General features: G+C 50.2%; 1 protein-coding gene across 18 annotated transcripts in view; it reads left to right on the top strand.

The window, feature by feature from the left end:
* The first annotated feature begins 2,501 nt into the window (after nt 1–2,501).
* Nucleotides 2,502–17,500, top strand: part of Cacna1d (calcium voltage-gated channel subunit alpha1 D) — a 297,754-nt gene continuing 282,755 nt past the window's right edge. For 13 of the 18 annotated variants that reach the window (XM_040746560.1, XM_040746557.1, XM_040746559.1 and 10 more), the window contains exons 1-3: nt 2,503–2,969; nt 4,848–5,157; nt 8,799–8,904. In XM_040746560.1, coding sequence (XP_040602494.1) covers nt 2,903–2,969; nt 4,848–5,157; nt 8,799–8,904 — 483 coding nt within the window. In that variant the 5' untranslated portion in view covers nt 2,503–2,902. 18 annotated transcript variants of the gene reach the window in all.

The following is a 17,500-nucleotide window of genomic DNA, read 5'->3' as shown; positions in this document are numbered from 1 at the left end:
ACACACACACACACACACACATAAAACCCTCCAATTCCGTGAGCTCATCCATATCTTGAGTGTAGAACCTAAACTCCCAGGTTTAACCCTGCCAGCTCTCAATTAAAACAGCCCCACTGGCTCCCGCTGCAGAACTAACTGCCTTGGGTAGTGTTCCAGCCAACCAGCAAGCAAGCGGTCTTCTTCCTCTGGGTCTGAGCGGCCTTCCTCCCTGAGTCCACACCAACCTTGTGCGCTTGCTTATTATTTTCAAGCAGATCCCACTCCGAATATTAGTTTCTTCTGTGCTCTCCGTCTTCCCACAGCTCACTCTTCCTGCCTTATAAAATTAGTGCCGCTTTTTTTTAATACTCGTAAACTTTTTTTTTTTTTTTTGGTTTACAGGGAGTTTACACAGTGAGTAGGACTTTCGTGTCTCGGTTTCCAGCCGTTTCTCTTGTGACATCTTGTATTGATGAGGTACACTTGCTACCACTGTTGAGCCAGTGCCAATGGGTTATTGCTAGCTAACGTCTGCAGTTCATTATTATGATGGCTCAGGTTTGGGGCGCACAGGCCTGCGGGTTATGACAATTGCACAATGCTCCATGGCCAGCACTTTGGTGGCATACAGAATAGCTCCCTTGCCCTGTGGCCTGCCTCTTCCCTGTGCACAGTTAAGAAGCAGCTAAAGGAGAACTGGACAGATTTCTTGGAGTCAACCGCAAGGACTCCCTAGGGCCCCTGCAGTACTCCTCACACTTGCTATGGCTAGGCTTCTCCCTTCACTGGGTGGCTGTCCTCGAGGAAGGGGTCGTGCCACAGACTCACTGGGTGACACATATCCTCAGACAAGTGCTCTTACCAGATGCCCCGTGAATGCTGGCTGACCGGGGCTGTAGAAGGAGACTTTAGGATGACATTTTGGCATGCAGAGGCTAAATTCTGACAGTGACACGTGCTTCCTTACAAATCTGCCCTTTCAAAGGATGAGTTCTTTGAGGGGAACCATCTTGCATCCTTTCAGATTTCAGTTAACGCACCAGTCACAGGTGCGGTGGCTCGGGCCAGCTTTCTCTTACAAGCAGGCGCGGGGCTGTTTCCCAACCTTGTTGCTCTCCAAAGAGCAAAGTAAAAACAGCAGCCAGGCACGGCTGTTTTCATCTTTCCTGACGAGACCCCCTATTCTTCCCAGGTGGATCCCCTGCAATAATCAAAGATGCTCAATGCATCGTCGTCGTCTTTGGACAAGGAGCACCTTCCCATCAACACTTATTTTCTTAATTCACGCTGAGCCTTTTGCTTTAAAGACACTGCTCTCAAGCGTTCTAAAACTCAGTGGGAACAAGCAGATCCGAACAAAGGCAAATAAATCGAATCCTGCGAAGTAACAAAGCTGACGCCTTTTCCCCCAACAGCCAGCACAAAGCTAAATGAAAAATATCAGTCATCCACTAGATACAGTGTCCCCCCCTCCCCCAGACAGGAGCTGGGGCCTGGAGACCTCCCCCACTCCAAACAGGAGGCCCAGAAGGTACAAAACAAAGTATCTATTCCCAAAGGAGTCATCTGTTCGAGCTGCCCTGTGTACCTCTCCGCACTAGCGGTTTCCTAGACCTTGGCCAGGACTTCTCTGTACCTGCCTCCAAACACACCACACGTGGAGGTGGTGGTGGGAGGGAGGGAGCCCACCGCTGCCACATAGGCAAAGGGAGAGGGAGGGTGCGGAGGAGGGCGAGTCAGGGAGGAGGGCAGTTCCCCGAGGACAGTTGGTGCTCGCTAAAGAGCAGGGCTCCCCCGTCCCTCTGCACCCCAAAACTGAAGGAAGCGGGGGTGGGGGGCCGGGGGCGCCTGTCTGGTCCAGGCAGGGCCGGCAAACTGTGAGCTTTGATGCCGCAGCGGCGATCGCCCGAGGGCACCTGGGTTCCCGGGGAGGGGGTGAGCGGGGGCGGAGCCTCCCGCAGGTGTGCGGTGAGCCAGGACCACCTGAAGTCGCCCCGCGGACGCCAGGAGCCCCCGCCGCCCCCGCCCGGGGACGCCGCGCGGAGGATCGGCGCATCCGCGTCCCCAGCCGCAGGCACGGGGCCCCAGGGGCCTGGCTCCGGGAAGGGGCGCCCGCGCGGCGGCGGCGCCGAGGGGGGTTAAGCCGGCGGCTGGCGGCTGCGGCGCTCTTAACCCTCGGTCAGCCGCGCCAGGCCGGGAGGGTGGCGGCGTCCGAGTCGCGCGCCGTGGAGCCCGGGGGGCGCGTGGGCCGCAGGCCGGCAGCTGGGGCGCGGCGCGGCCGGTGGGAGGCCCGGGCGCGCGGGGGAGGGCGGGGGACGGCGGCGGGCGCGCAGCGTCGCCAGGGCGAAGCCGGCGTGCGGCGCGGCGCGGCGGGCGCGGAGCGGGCGGGCGGGCGGGCGAGCGCCTCCGTCCCCGGATGTGAGCTCCCGCTGCCCGCGGTCCCGAGCCAGCGGCGGCGCGGGCGGCAGCGGGGCACCCGGCACCGCGGCGGGCGGGCGGACGGGCGGCATGGGGGGCGCGCCGAGCGGCCCGGGCGGCCGGGCGGGCACCATCGCAGCGTCTCTCCGCTAGAGGAGGGGACCAAGCCAATTCTCCTTTGCAGCAAAAAATAAAAAAAATAAAAATAAAAAATTACATGTATATATTATTAAGATAATATATACATCTGATTTTATTTTTTACAAAAAGTTTATTTTGCTCCATTTTTTTTTAAAACGGAGCGTGGGTGGCAGGCGGTTTTTATAAATTATCCTTTATTTTTGGTGATTTGTCTCTGTCCTTCCCCACCCCCTGCTGAAGCGAAAATAAGGGCAGGGACCGCGGCTCCTATCTATTCGTAACCCCCTTTACCCGATCCTCCTCCTCCCTAACGCTGAGCATAGTGCCCTGCACACAGTAGGCACTCAATAAATGTTCGTGGATGATGATGATGATGATGATGAAAAAAATGCAGCATCAACGGCAGCAGCAAGAGGACCACGCGAACGGTGAGCAGCCAGAGCCCGGGTACCCGCTGCTAAACCTCATCCTATCGTGATCCTCCTCTCCCCAACGCACCCCCCCTCCATCTCCCATGCGCTGGGTGGGTTGAGGGGGTTGGAGATAGAGCTTCTGGCTTGGTGTCATCTACATAGAAAGGGGAGATTGCGCGGCAGCTACTCCGTTCGTTCTCCCCCTTCAGGCCCTGAATGTCAGAGTTAATTCTGCATTTGTTGGGTTGGGGTGGGGGCGGCATTGGGTGTATGTAGTACCGTGCAGCCAAGGGGCTCGAGTGAGGTGACTCAGGTTCAGTGTCCTCGGGCTCAACTTTCCTCTTTCATCGCCCCTGGGGAGCCACGGAAGAGGGGGTGTTAGTCTTCAGCCTGAGCCCCCTCTCCAGCCTGTTCTCTCCTCCCCTTCCTCCTCCCCGCCCTGGTTGACCAAGAAGAAGGTCCCTGGTAGCATCAGGAATATTCTAGGATTGCTCCACTTTTACCCCCTGGGTGGCTTGCTAAAGTGCACGTCCGACCTCTCTTGAGAGAAACCCTGGTCTTGGGATATGGGGTAACAGGGTCGGGTGGAGTGTGTATTCCCGCTCCCAGCGCCTCCTGTGCACACGTCCGTAACCTAGCAATGCCCAAAGAGTCTCTGCCGCCGCTGTGGGGCTCTGCAACTCAGCCCCGGCCACGGCACCACGTGCAATTTCCACACCAGCGGGGCTGGGTCTAGAGAGGTTGGGGTGGCTTTTGGCCAGCCTTCCTCTTTGGAGGTCGTTGGCATCTCCCAACCCTGCTATGCCTTTCCCAGTGAGCGCTTTTCAAAGGAAAAGCTTGGCAAGACTAGTCCCTGAGCTCAGATTGTATGCTGCCCCCTTGCTTTCCTTGTGTCTCGGGCTTGCGGGCCAGGGGACCTGTGATGGCTTTGACGCTTTACTTAGTGATATTTGGTTTTGCAAACGCCCATCCCTCCAGCCTCTCACTTTGACTTCTGCTTTAGCAGAGACCATGGCGGCCCAATGTGGGCACCGTGAGACCTTCCGAGGAATGGCCCGACACTCACGTAGGGGAGTGTCACACATGGAGGCCCCTTTGGGATTTTGCCTTAGTGTGTACCTGGATGCTGCTCTACCACAGCTCCAAGCAATGAGATAATTCTTGCATAGGCCCCTGGGTTCCCTGGCACGATGCATCCTGTCTCTTAGGTGTAGGGGTGCAGGCTGAGTGGATGCTGGCTTGGCTGCCGCCGCCGCTGCTGCTGCTGCAATTTAAAATGCAAAAAAGCCCTAAAGATGTTTTTCTGTTTTCGGAAGCTTGCAGAGGAAATGAGTCCCAAGCATCATGAATTTTCATTTGCAGGAAGTGTTAGTGCATAATCTAGATATTTGTTATGGGGCTTTTGGTACTGCCTGGTGCCAGTGAAGACTCCCCCCCCCCGTAGAAAAGAAAGCATTTGTGTCTGTGGATAGATGTTGGAGAAGCACCCTAAAAATGGTTGAGACTATTGAACTATTGGCTGTGTGGGAATTAGTGATTAATCTCAGAGAAAGGCAGTTGTGACTGTCTGTTAGGCCAGGAGAGATACATGTGTTTTCAAAGTCAGAGAGATGTGCTAAGAGGTTCCCTTTGCAGACACAGGTACGGAGGAGTACCATTGCGATTGGGTGTGGTGCAGGAAGGAACCCTGCATGGCTGAAACTCAGCTGAGCCCCGTGCGTGGACTTTTCTGTTTGTTGCATCGCCCGACCAAACCCCACTACTTGTGAAAAACAGGACACGGTGTTCAAGTGGGAACTCAAGACTGATTCCTTTTATCATCGATGGGAGACACCTTTGCTTTTTAAAGATAAGATGAATTGAAGTCTCTCTTTCTTTTTCTCTTCTCCTCAGAGGCAAACTATGCAAGAGGCACCAGACCCCCTATTTCTGGGGAAGGACCAACTTCCCAGCCGAACAGCTCCAAGCAAACTGTCCTGTCTTGGCAAGCTGCAATCGATGCTGCTAGACAGGCCAAGGCTGCCCAGACCATGAGCACCTCCGCACCCCCACCTGTAGGATCTCTCTCCCAAAGAAAACGTCAGCAATACGCCAAGAGCAAAAAACAGGGTAACTCGTCCAACAGCCGGCCTGCCCGAGCCCTTTTCTGTTTATCGCTCAATAACCCCATCCGAAGAGCCTGCATTAGTATAGTGGAATGGAAGTATCCTTTTTTTTCCCTCCCTGTGGGAAGTCCTTCTCTTTTACCATCTGCGCTTCCAAAGGATTTGCTGTGTGCAGTGTGACACTTAGCAAAGATTCTCCAGCATTCTGGAATGTGAGCAAGAGAAGCTGGAGGCAAGGGAGTTCATGGGCTACAGCTTCCTGTCTCCTCAGCTTGTGGAGGGTGGCTCCATGGGTATATTTGGCCTTGATGATATATGTACGTGGTGTGTGTGTGTGTGTGTGTGTGTGTGTGTGTGTGTGTGTGTGTGTGTGTGTTGCTGGGGGAAGGGACTGCAACTTCAAAGTGGTAGGAAGTTAAAATATGAAAGTGACCTTTGGTCATAGGATAACAGATAGTTTTAAAGCTGTTATGGTTTGGAGGGGCAGTTTTATGGATTTAGCTTGTTGAAAACGAGGTCTGTTGATTAAAAAAAAAAAAGAAAAAAGATTGAGGCTATCTTCAGTCTGTACTGGAAGTGACCTTTAGTGGAATCTTCTGGTTCCAGTGACTAAAATTTGCCTTTGCCGCTATAGTGAATGCTATGGTTGCTTCTGGCTCTGCTATTTGGTGACCCGGATTGTCCAGGTAGCTGTAAGCATGAACATTTGCTTCATAGGGAAGGATGGCTTTTGATATTGTTACTTATTATCATTGGCTGATCAATGCTATGACTTCCTGGAATTTCCTTTTGATACCCCCCCAAAAGCCATACAGCCAGGAGTCACAGAAGCTGGGGTAGGGAGGCTGGTGAGCACCTCTTCCTTCAAGCACTGAGAGTGACAGTCAGCTCTCTCAGAGGAGCAACTGGCAGGTGCTGTGCCTGTGTGTATATATATATCCAACTGTATCCTTAGACTGGACTGAAGTTACATTTCTGGGTGTCCCTGTATTTTTAAAACTGAACTTTGATTGCCCCCAAGGATAGATGCCATGCCCCAGATCTTGGAAAACAACATGGCTTCTATCTGCTCGTCCCCTTTCCCAGATCCGGGGCCAGGCGTCCCCACCACCTAGTAAGGTTGGCCGAACCCTTCTCTTGAGCACGCGCTTTCTAATTACTCATATGCTTCTTTGGGCTGGGTAAAACAAAGCATTCCCTTTTCCCAGAAGGGTGCTTGGGGCCGAGAGGCCCTCTGAGCATTTCCTGGCAGCAGGCAGGGGTGTGTGCATGGAGCTTTCCTCATTAGGCTCAGGGGAGGGAGAAGCCATGTTGTAAGATTGCTGAGTGCCAGCTAGAAAGTGGGGCCGGAGGTCTCTAAAAAATCTAGGTTCCCACTGAGGCAGCTGTCTGCGTGCTCTCTGTCTGAGCGCATTTATTTTGTCTGCTCACGGACAGGAGTTAAAATGTAGCAACTGTCTGGAGAGGCTTTAGAGAGAGCAGTTGAATGCCAAGGCAGGGTATGGAGGCTTTCACGTGCATTTCTTTTTAGCACAGATGTGGCTCCTCTAGAGTGAGTGAGGGCGCCTCTCACATACTTGGGGTTGTGGGTGTGCATTTTCTCTCTAAAATTCTCCAGTCTGAGGACAGAACTCTCATAGAGGCCAAGAGGGGGCTGCTAAGTTAGCATGTGCTGAGGCGGTCTCACTGGCGTGGAGAGGCAGCACACCCTTGCTGGGACAATCCTCCTCCTGAGGTTGGCGTGAGGTGACTTGAGTGAGCAGGGACCTCTGAGCGGGAGTCATTTCATATTCTGTGGCATGAGGCGCAGTTTCCCCCTTGTGCACAGGGGTTTGTACATAGCAGTTTATGTGTCAGTGGTGGATTCCTGGATCTCACCACTAGCTCCCTTTCCCGAGTTGCTAGATGCAAGTGTGTGCAGCCAGCACATACTTAGGAGACTCCGAAGCCGCCAGTTGAGGATGTCTGTGTACAATGTGACAGTTTCTGTGACCCCTTCCATTGTAGGGAGCGGGTTATGGGCATCCTTCTTTAGCAGTCTAGTCTGGTCCAGTGAGCCCCTGGGAGGAGACAGTTTGCTGTTCTAGGTTGGTAAGGGGTGGGGGTGGGGGCCTAGACGTCCCCTTTAAGAAGCTGTGGGCTCAGAACCACCAGTTTCTTGTAGTGGTGAGATAACCCCCCTACTGTCTGTTGACTGGAGCTACAGCACGCCAGGAAAGAAACACCTCAGAGTCTCATGTTCAGCCTGCCTGAGCAGTGTTAGCAGTTCTCAGATTTGCAGGTTCATCATTTCAGGTTGTTTGTTGAGAAACAGGAGAGGAAGGGAGGATGGTGTGGGGGAGGGGTAGGACTAAGTGTGTCTTTATTGAAAACAGCTTTAGGGTTGTTGACTTAAAAGTGTCAGAGGGGACCTGCAAAGAGGAAAAAAAAATGAAAAGAGAATTCTGAAGTCTTCCTAAAGTCAGATCCCTGGGTAAGAGATTTTATAACGGAAGTTGAGAAATCAATATGATTAAAGCTAACTGGCTTAAAAATAAACCCATCAAAGTTAGTAAGAGGATAATGCTATTCCTGTCCTTACTCCTGTGAGTTCTCCGAGCTCTTCAAAGGGGGTGAGGCTTTGTAGAACCTGGAGTTATCTGCCTCCTGACAGGCTTCTTGCATCACGTTGGAGGTTCCCAGAAGGCCATCAACAAGAGACTGTTCCTACCCCTGAATCTTTATACCTGGAGGGGTTTGGTGAGACCATTGCCTTGCCTCTTGTGGGTAAGTGTTATACATGAGCCTGGTTGGAATTCAAGCCCAGGAAGATGCACATTAGGTCTGTTCTCAGCAAGCCTGCTGTTTTGGGCAGATATCAAACTTTGTGTGGTCAGTTTTGACAATGCCTCTTACTAACAGAATGCTTAAGCAAGTGTCTGTTGAAGGCTCATCTCAAAGTGACTCTTCCAGACAGCCCTCCGAGATTTGAACTCGTTAGAGCCTGTTTTGAAAGTGTCTGGTGCTGATTTCTGGTGGCTTTTAAATTTGATTTGTTTGTAAATTGAAGACAGAAACAGCACATTATGAAGTGAGCGGAGCCCAGCTCTAATCTGAAACAGTTATAGTTATTGATTACTCTGGTAGAGAAGGTAGAGCAGGGAACTGGCAGCCTGATTATCGAAGCATCTGAGGTACAGGGATGTGTCACACAGGGTCACAGAGAAGATAGAGTCCCAAGGGCTTTGGCCAGACTGGTCCCCATCAGGAGTTTAGACTGACCAGCCAGGAATAGCCTCTGAGAAAATGGCTCTAACACAGTGGCAAGGATCTGTGGGAGAGGTCACTGTCATAACGGCTACCTTTCTGTGTCTATGACAGCTGATTTAGCAAGGTGCTTGTCACTTTCTAAATCACAGAGAGCAGAGCCTGCTCTACACAGCGACCTAACTAGATGCTCCTTACTTCCAGGCTTTAATACACCGTATGCATCAAAAGAAGGAGTAGATCTTGCAGTAGAAGAAAAGGCTGAGGGAGGTTACAGGATAAGAGAACCTACTGTGAGGGGGCCAGAGAAGGTTAACTTCTGCTGAAAACCCAGGAGTCGCAGAACGATGTATCGGTGGGTAAGGGGATGTGGGTGGTGGGCGATGGGTGGGTGGTTTTCATTTTAAAAGCCAGTCAGGTGTGAATGATTGGGGATGTGATAGAGATGTCAGTGTTTTGCATATTGCGTATGTACCTTAACAAAAACTTTCAGACCTTTTGACATATTTATATTATTGGCTATTTTTGCCAATTGTGTGGCCTTAGCTATTTACATCCCATTCCCTGAAGATGATTCTAATTCAACAAATCATAACTTGGTAAGTGACAGAATTCCTGCTTGTGATGGTTCGTGGCTACCCTCTACCTGGTACCCAAGGTAGCAGCCAGTTTTGTACATGGTGTGGTTTACAGTTACGTATGCTGTATTTCCCAAAGCTTTGTAACAGTGGGGTTATGTTGTTGTTACTGCTTTTTAGATTTGACCTGAATTCTTAGATTTATGCTGAATGAAAGCGTTCAAAGTCATGAGTCCGACATAAATAGAGATAGAACTTTTATGGAAGAAATTTGTAGAAGGGTTTTAAAATAACTTTTCTCTCTACACAGGCTTTGGTATATAATATTAGCTTTTACAAAATCCAGTGTTATTTTTGGGTGGTGGATACTGTGGTTAATTTTTCTGATAAATAAGGATTATCATAGATTTTATATATGAACTGTTAATTTTTTTTTTTTGGTTTTTAGAGACAGGGTTTCTCTGTATTGCCTTAGAGGCTGTCCTGGAACTCGCTCTGTAGACCAGGCTGGCCTCGAACTCACAGAGATCCACCTGTCTCTGCCTCCCGAGTGCTGGGATTAAAGGCGTGTGCCACCAATGCCCAGCTTGAACTATTAATTTTTATAGATGTAGAATATAACAAATCTAATTATATAGAACATAATTTGGGAAATAAATCAGGAAGACAGTGGAGTTTATACTCCACGGCCTATAAAAAAATACTCTAAGCAGATTTTAGAACAAACCTATGGTTAAATGCTCCAGGATGCCTCCATATACTTTATTGCCCTCTTAAAAAATTTAAGTATACATGAGCTGAGAAAAAAAATCTCTGGGAAGTTGTACAGTTAAAAAAAAACAGATTTCATTTTGTTTAACTCAGCTATTCACTGAGAGTAATTGGTTATGCATTCTTTAAGCTTTTTTATTTTTGGCAGAAGACTTTGATATCATGGAACTAGTGTTTCATGGAACTTCCTTTTGGGAAAAGTTGATAGAGTGTTTGAAAAGAAAGGCACTGAAGAATATTGGATCAAAATTTGGGTCTTACCCCACTCAGCTACACCCTGGGTGTATTAGGGAGCACGGTTCAGACCCTTTCTGCATGGCCATTCACCCACCTGGCTAAGATCACTGGGATTATTTAAAAACCTGTGACATTCTGTTGTCATTCTTCTCCGGCCCAGAAGCCATTTCAGTGTTTTTTTTTTTTTTTGGCCTTGCAGCATACTTCTTGCAAGGGCTAATTCTTCACGATCAGAAGCCACACAGAACGGTAGATGAAGGAGGGAATGTTGGGGTAGCCGGAAGCTGTTCTCTTTAAGTTGGTTCCATTTGCTTTGGATTCTGGTGTTGGAAGCGTTTCACAGAGGCAAATGCTCTGCACACTAGGCTCTCCCTGGTTAGGCAGAGCTTGGCTGGCAGCCTGAGGTGAAGCTATGTTTTTTATAAATTTGGCTTTCATGGTTTATGTTCGGGATTTTTTTATGACATTTTAAATGTTGTGTATATTTCAGGTGTAACATGATGTCTGTTTGTATTTGGGTTTTGGCACTTTGCTTTCAAAGAATTAAAAATTTTGGCTGTTACTCCTGAAAACTATGGCCTAATAAGAACACACACACACACACACACACACACACACACACACACACACACTCTCATACACATACATAGCTTACCTCTGCTGTGAGAGATTACCTGTGGGACTTTGAACATTTTAAATGAACTTTGGTTCAGTTGTAGACTTTAGATTATCATTTTAAAAAGGAAAAGCAGAAGGGGTGGAAAGCCTCCATCCATGGGGATGGGTCATTGTAGTCTAGGCCACAGATGGTGTTAGCCTTGTTACCAAATTTAACGACATGAATGGTGACCCAGTTTGTTGCTTTTTGTAGCTCAAGAGAAATGATTAAACAAACTTAGAAAATAAATACCTTTCAGAATGGCAGATTAATTTAGACCAGTAGAATAATTAATGTAGCTGAATTTGTAAGCCAATTAATATTCAGATTTGTTTCCCCCTGAGGAAATTCAGGCCACTAATAGAAGTGCCAAACCATTTTGGTGTCTCAGCTAAAAAGTGAACAAATACAATATGAGGAGAAAAAGGTAAATCTCCCCTCTTCTGGGTAGCCCTTTCCAGTGGGTGCTTTCTGGGTCATTCTGAAGTACTAAGCTTGTTTGGACAGGAGGTGAGGTTGTGTATTAGCCTGGCTAGCCTTTCTAAAAACTATATGTATACACACACACACACACACACACACACACACACACACACACACACACACTCACTCCTCTGTCCGCTGGGCATCCCCAGACTCTGACATTAAAGATCCAGTCTTACTTTCACTTAGGTGGTCACATGGTCAGATGAGTTTATACACCGCCTGTCTTTAAACATTTCCTTTCCCACTGTGGGAAGGGAAGAATCTTGATGGGTTAACCCCTGACTCCGAGCGAGGTCCCCTGCCATGACTGTCCTCCCACCAGGGAGTCAGGGTTTTTATTTTTTTAATTTTTTACTTTTTTATACATTTGACCCAATTTGTACCAAAGTGATTGCTCTATTTTTGGGATGGGTTTAGAGGCATCTGAGCAAAGCTTACTTCTCATCTGTAGTAAATACCTCTCGTTTAACGTGAATGACAGAGCAGAAGGCAGAAGCCAACACGGGTTGTACAGCTGGGTGGATTGGGTTTCTGGCAATTTCCTTGGCCTGGGAGCTCGGTGAGACTATGTGCAACAAGTCCTTAACCCCGAGACTCAGGGCCTAGCTTAGGTATGGCTGATGTGTCTGCCCGTTTCAGGTCAACTGTTGGGTAAGAAATATGACCATCTCCCTGGGGTCCAGTCTGTGTTGTATGTAAACATAGCCCGCATTGGGGACTTTGAGACTACCTTGGTGGCAACAGGTTTTCCCAGGGTCAGATGGTTATTATTATTATTTTTTAAGCGCGAGCACTAAGTTCCGTGCAGCCTCCACCTGCGGACTCGCCGCATGGAAGGCTGAAACCGTGGAAGGCAACGGTGCCTCTCCCCGGGTTCTCACAGAGATACCCCTCCCATGAGCAGCATTTCCTTTCTCTTCTTGCTGGCACCCAGGAGAGCAGCTCTTCCCTATTAGGTGTCAGGGTGGGAACGATCGCAAGTTACGTTTCCCTGGGGTGGACGCTCTTGACTTCACTCACAGTTTCCCATAAGCAAGCCGATGTCATTGAGCAGTCGTACGACCGTGCGACTGTCCCCGGTCCTCTTCCCCCACACTCTGCCTCTCATTTCTCGGCCATACTCAAGTTCTCTGCAAGGCGGATCCCCACCTACCCGTGCAGAGCGCCCTTGCTGTCTGCTCCAACCCTGCTTGGCACCATGGGAGGGCCCAGGCTTCTCCGTTTAGCAAGAGGCCTCACTCGGACCAGATCTCACGAAATAAGTTTTTTAAACCAGACGAAAGTTTTATGAACTCTTTGCCTTCGCCTTGTTGCAGCCCAGATATTTGTATTTTTACTGTGCTGGTATTTTACCTTTGCAAACTCCTGCCATCATTTCCTTCCTCTCCGTTCTTCAGACTACCAGATGATTTCTTTTTTTTAGTGAACCTGAAGCTTTTCTGTGGTTCCGAGTGCCCACCGAGCAGAGGCCAAGCACCGTGGCTTGGGGCCACCTGGCTTTTGGTGTTGCGTTTCTCTGTTCCTCCATCTGTTCGCCCAAAGCTCCCAAGTATTTACCCTTACTCTGCTTGTCCACTTCCGGTCTTTTCCTTGTACTGTTTTCTCTCCCCCTTCCCCACGACTCCGCTTAGTCATCTCAAGCATTGGTCTCCTGAACAACAACACTGCTTCTGACCCAGAGCTGAAGACCTGAACAGTCTTATCTGAACCTTTCTCTTATGGCACTTAGCATTTTGTCTTATCAGTGACCCACTTCCAGATCCTTGGCCCATGCCTGACATAGCGGTACCCAGCAGATGTTCGGTACGATGCCTCACATGGCAGTACCCAGTAGATGTTCGGTACGATGCCTGACATGGCAGTACCCAGTAGATGTTTGGTATCTCAGCGTGTGGATTTTGCCAAGAGAACGGGTGTCTCAGGAGCAGGGCTTCCCGAGCTAAGTGCCCGTCCTTCTCCTGAGTCCCATTGAGGATCCTCTTGGGTGACAGGCCTCTCTGAGGACTCCTCGGGAGCTCTCCGAGATGGAGTCAGGGACAGGGCTGTTATTCATTTGGGGCTCTGGTTCCATGGTTCCAAGCAGCAGAATGGTAGAGGCCCCTCCGAGAAGCCGTTCCGGGGAGCAGACACTTGTCAGCGGGGCTGGGCATACCACTGTGTCCAGGAACGTTGTGAGATGAGGCACTGTGATCGCTTTCTCCCTCTACGTGTTAACGGGGCAGGCTCACTACAGCTGCATGGCCATGCGATTTGCAGAGTGGGGTGAGGGGTAGCCCGGCGCCAGAAGTCACATAGCTTGGCTGTGGGCTCGGGCGTGTAGGGTGGGTGCTGCCTCCATGTTCACCGACACAGATCTTGCCCTGTTGCCCCACTCAATGCCTAGCTTGCAGCTGGACGGCTCAAGGACCCCCTCCTTTGCCAGCCTTCTCTGCCCGAGAACACACCCGCTCCCTCACTGGCTCTGCTTAGCAAGGTACTTCCCTGTTTACAGCCCTTGCCGTCCAGCAGCTGTTAGGGGAGGAGGCTTGCGTCCCGTGGTTCTGCTTTGGGCGCATGCGGCCCACCACGTGGGTGATTGGTTAGTAGACTTTGCGTCCCGTGGTTCTGCACACGGGCTTTGGGCGCATGCGGCCCACCACGTGGGTGATTAGTTAGTAGACCTTGCGTCCCGTGGTTCTGCACACGGGCTTTGGGCGCATGCGGCCCACCACGTGGGTGATTGGTTAGTAGACTTTGCGTCCCGTGGTTCTGCACACGGGCTTTGGGCGCATGCGGCCCACCACGTGGGTGATTAGTTAGTAGACCTTGCGTCCCGTGGTTCTGCACACGGGCTTTGGGCGCATGCGGCCCACCACGTGGGTGATTAGTTAGTAGACTTTGCGTCCCGTGGTTCTGCACACGGGCTTTGGGCGCATGCGGCCCACCACGTGGGTGATTAGTTAGTAGACCTTGCATGGAGGCTGAAAATGGAGTCTTGATTCAGGGGTGTAGCTTTGTGACCATAGGTTCGCACCTGGCACAGTAGGCGCACCAGGAAGTGCGTGTCAAATGAGTGAATCAACCAGTGACCGACCGCAATGAGGACTCCGTGGATGTCCTTTTATAGATCATTAGTTAATTTTCAACAATTGGCTAATGATTAATGTGTTGCTGACTTCTTGTCCAGTGTTAATGAGATTACAGGAAACACCTGTCAGAGTTCACCTTGCAATTTCAGGATTGTGTCTTTGTTTCACGGCAAATTAAACTTTCCATATTTGAACCGGGGGGAAGGACGGAAGTGCTCCTGGTACTTTCTGAACCCCGCCAAGGTCAGCTTCTGTGTCCAGTGGTGTGTGTAGGTTACATGTGAATGATTTTTTTGGGGGGGAAGGGGGGAGATTGTCACATTTCATGGTGAGCTTTGGTGGAGGGAGAGCCACCAAATGACCAGAGTAGATGGATTGGATCTATATTATAAAATGGTACCCAAAACTGGCGCCACCAACACGGTGTGAAGTACTTCATCTCTTTCATAGTCTCACGTTGTCTTGACAAGGACGGATTGTCCAGCTCTATCTTCTATTAAGCAGACCTGACTCCAGCCAAGCCCTGCTGGCTTTGCAGAAATAGCAACCCCAGCCTTAAAGATCCAGGGTCCCACTGTTAAAGCTCCTGAAGGAACACTCTCGCATTGCCTTTATTCGTTTGGCATCTTTGTTTCTTGAGAAGCAACTCTGAACTGTTGCGTTGGACAGGAAAGCTAGGGCGGCCTTCAAGTGAGAATGCTTGGCAGTGTTGGCGTGTCAGCCAGAGCCCTTTGGGTTGTGCTCGGTGGGCTTAGCTGAGGGAGGAGGTGTTGCAGCTGTGCGCCTGCAGTTACTGTTTCTTTTTGTGGTGCCGGCGATCTAACCCAGTGTCACAAGCTTGATGGGATGCACGGCCACAGAGCCACACCCACACAGAGCCACACCCACTCTCAGTGTGTTAACTTGGCTGAACCAGAAAGTACAGGGAATGAAAACTGCCTCGGGTGATGTAGCTGGAGAAGGGGGAAGGTTACAGATGGCCATGGGGTTTCATCCACGTCTGCCCCCCACCCCAGAGTCTTACTGACTCCTGTAGCCCATCCTCACATGCTGCCTCGTCGTTCTCCGTGGCTCACTGGGGGAAGCCGTGCTGGTCGTGCGCTCCTTTCTTAATCTCTGCTCGGGTCTAAGACGTTGAGAAGGACTGGGAGGATCGCTTGATGGGCAGGTCTGCCTCCGCCAGCATTTGTCTAATTTTTAACTGATTTCAAAGTGTGGCAGGTACCTGATGCAGAGGGAACCGCTTGCCCGGTGGTGAGAATACATGTGTCTTGTTAAATACTGGCGATCGAGGGAGTAGATCTGAATGGCTCCTCACTAAGGGAAGGCCCCCGAAGAGTGGCACCGCTCATGGAGACCCTGCCTGTGTTGCTGCTGGCTGGGTGCATGTACTGTGACACAGCTGTCGGTACAGTGTCCCTGGGCCAGGAGGGGCTGGAAGGCCACCTAGGAGGGGCCTTTACAATCCCACTGGAGGTTGCAAGGCTTCAAGTCCTGTTCTGCTGTGTAGTGGAGTCTGGAAACGGGAGAGGGTGTGTGGCCTTTCCCGTTCAGTTGGGGTCGGTGCTCTCCAGGCTGAGGTTCTAGTGTGCAGTGTGGATGTTTGGTTGGTCAAGTAGAGCTGGGAATGTGTCAGTGTGTGTGTAGGTGCGAGTGAGTGTGTGTAGGTGTTTGAGTGTGTGTAGGTGTGTGAGTGTGTGTAGGTGTGTGCGAGCGTTTGAGTGTGTGTGTAGGTGTATGAGTGTGTGTAGGTGTGTGCGAGTGTTTGAGTGTGTGTAGGTGTGTGCAAGTGTTTGAGTGTGTGTAGGTGTGTGAGTGTGTAGGTGTGTGCGAGTGAGTGTGTGTAGGTGTGTGAGTGTGTAGGTGTGTGCGAGTGTTTGAGTGTGTGTAGGTGTGTGAGTGTGTAGGTGTGTGCGAGTGTTTGAGTGTGTGTAGGTGTGTGAGTGTGTAGGTGTGTGCAAGTGTTTGAGTGTGTGTAGGTGTGTGAGTGTGTGTAGGTGTGTGCGAGTGTTTGAGTGTGTGTAGGTGTGTGAGTGTGTGTAGGTGTGTGCGAGTGTTTGAGTGTGTGTGTAGGTGTGTGAGTGTGTGTAGGTGTGTGTGAGTGTTTGAGTGTGTAGGTGTGTGAGTGTGTGTGGTGTGTGTGCGTGTTTGTGTGTAAGTGTAGGTGTGTGTGTGGTGTGCATGTTTATGTGGGTGTGTACATGTGTAGGACTCCATTGGGAGTCTTCTTAATTGTTGGAGAACCTTATTTTTTATTTTGTTTGAGAGGGGGGTCTTTCACTGAACGCAGAGCTCATTGATTTTGGCTTGGCTGGTCAGCCAATGAGCTCTAGGGAGTCTGCCTGTCTCCGCCTCCCCAGCACTGGGATTATAATGCTGTCAAGCCAGGCTTTTAAATGTGTGTTAGAGACTCAAACTCAGATCCCCTGCTATGTTTCTTCTCCCCTGCTGGGTGAGTGGTAATTTTAGAAGTCCAGAACCTCTGTTGTAATGGCTGAATGAGTAAACTTGAGGGTCAGGCTAGAGGGAGTTGTGGGGCTGACCGAGGGGGGAGGGAAGGCTTGTTCAGTCTGAGAGTGATGTGGTCTGATGGGCAGTGGGCCCTGTGGGAATCGGGCTTGGACGGAAGGGCGTGGGGGTACACGGGACTGAGGGAGAGGTTCGGGCTTCTCCATCTTTTCTCCACGGACAGTCAGGTCTGGAGAGCCTCCCCTGCCTCAGTGCCCAGAGAGTCACAGAATATCTAGGGAGCTTCGAGGGAATCCGAGTTTGGTCCTCAGCACCTCCATTAGGAAAACAGAAATCAAAACCAAACCAGCTGGATGTGTTGGCGGGCATACCGCGATCCCGGTACAGGGGAAGCAGAGAGAGGAGGGCCCTGGGGTTTGCCCACCAGCCAGACTAGCATGTTCAATAAGAGATCCTATCTCAGAAGCAAAAGTGATTGAGGCTGAGGGAGACATCCATGCACATTTGTACACGTATGTGCACATATGCATACACATGCAAACACGCACACAGATCGAGAGGCAGAGGCAGAGAGGGTACAAATGTTATCTGAGACCTGTGGCTCCAGGGTGTTGGCCCCGTATCCCCCCTTCCAGCCTTTTCCCGGTGTTGCTGCCTTCTCCTCAGGGCAGACCTGGGATGGGAGACTAGATAGCGGCCATGTTAGTGTCTCATATTTTAAATTCTCACTGTATATCATCATTTACAATTTATACAAATGATGTAAGAGTACATTCTTTTTAAGTAAAATAGTTCAAAGTCATGGCTCCTTTTATCCACACAGTTTTTTTTGTAGTTGTTGTAATTAGTCTGGTATAATAGGTACTTCATACATATCATATATAATATATATTATATAATCTATGGCTTTTGAAATACACACACACAG

Source organism: Mesocricetus auratus, unplaced genomic scaffold (assembly GCF_017639785.1).
Source record: "Mesocricetus auratus isolate SY011 unplaced genomic scaffold, BCM_Maur_2.0 Super-Scaffold_100006, whole genome shotgun sequence".
NCBI lineage: Eukaryota > Metazoa > Chordata > Mammalia > Rodentia > Cricetidae > Mesocricetus > Mesocricetus auratus.
Note: the sequence above shows the minus strand (reverse complement) of the source record. Positions and strands in the feature narration are given on the sequence as shown.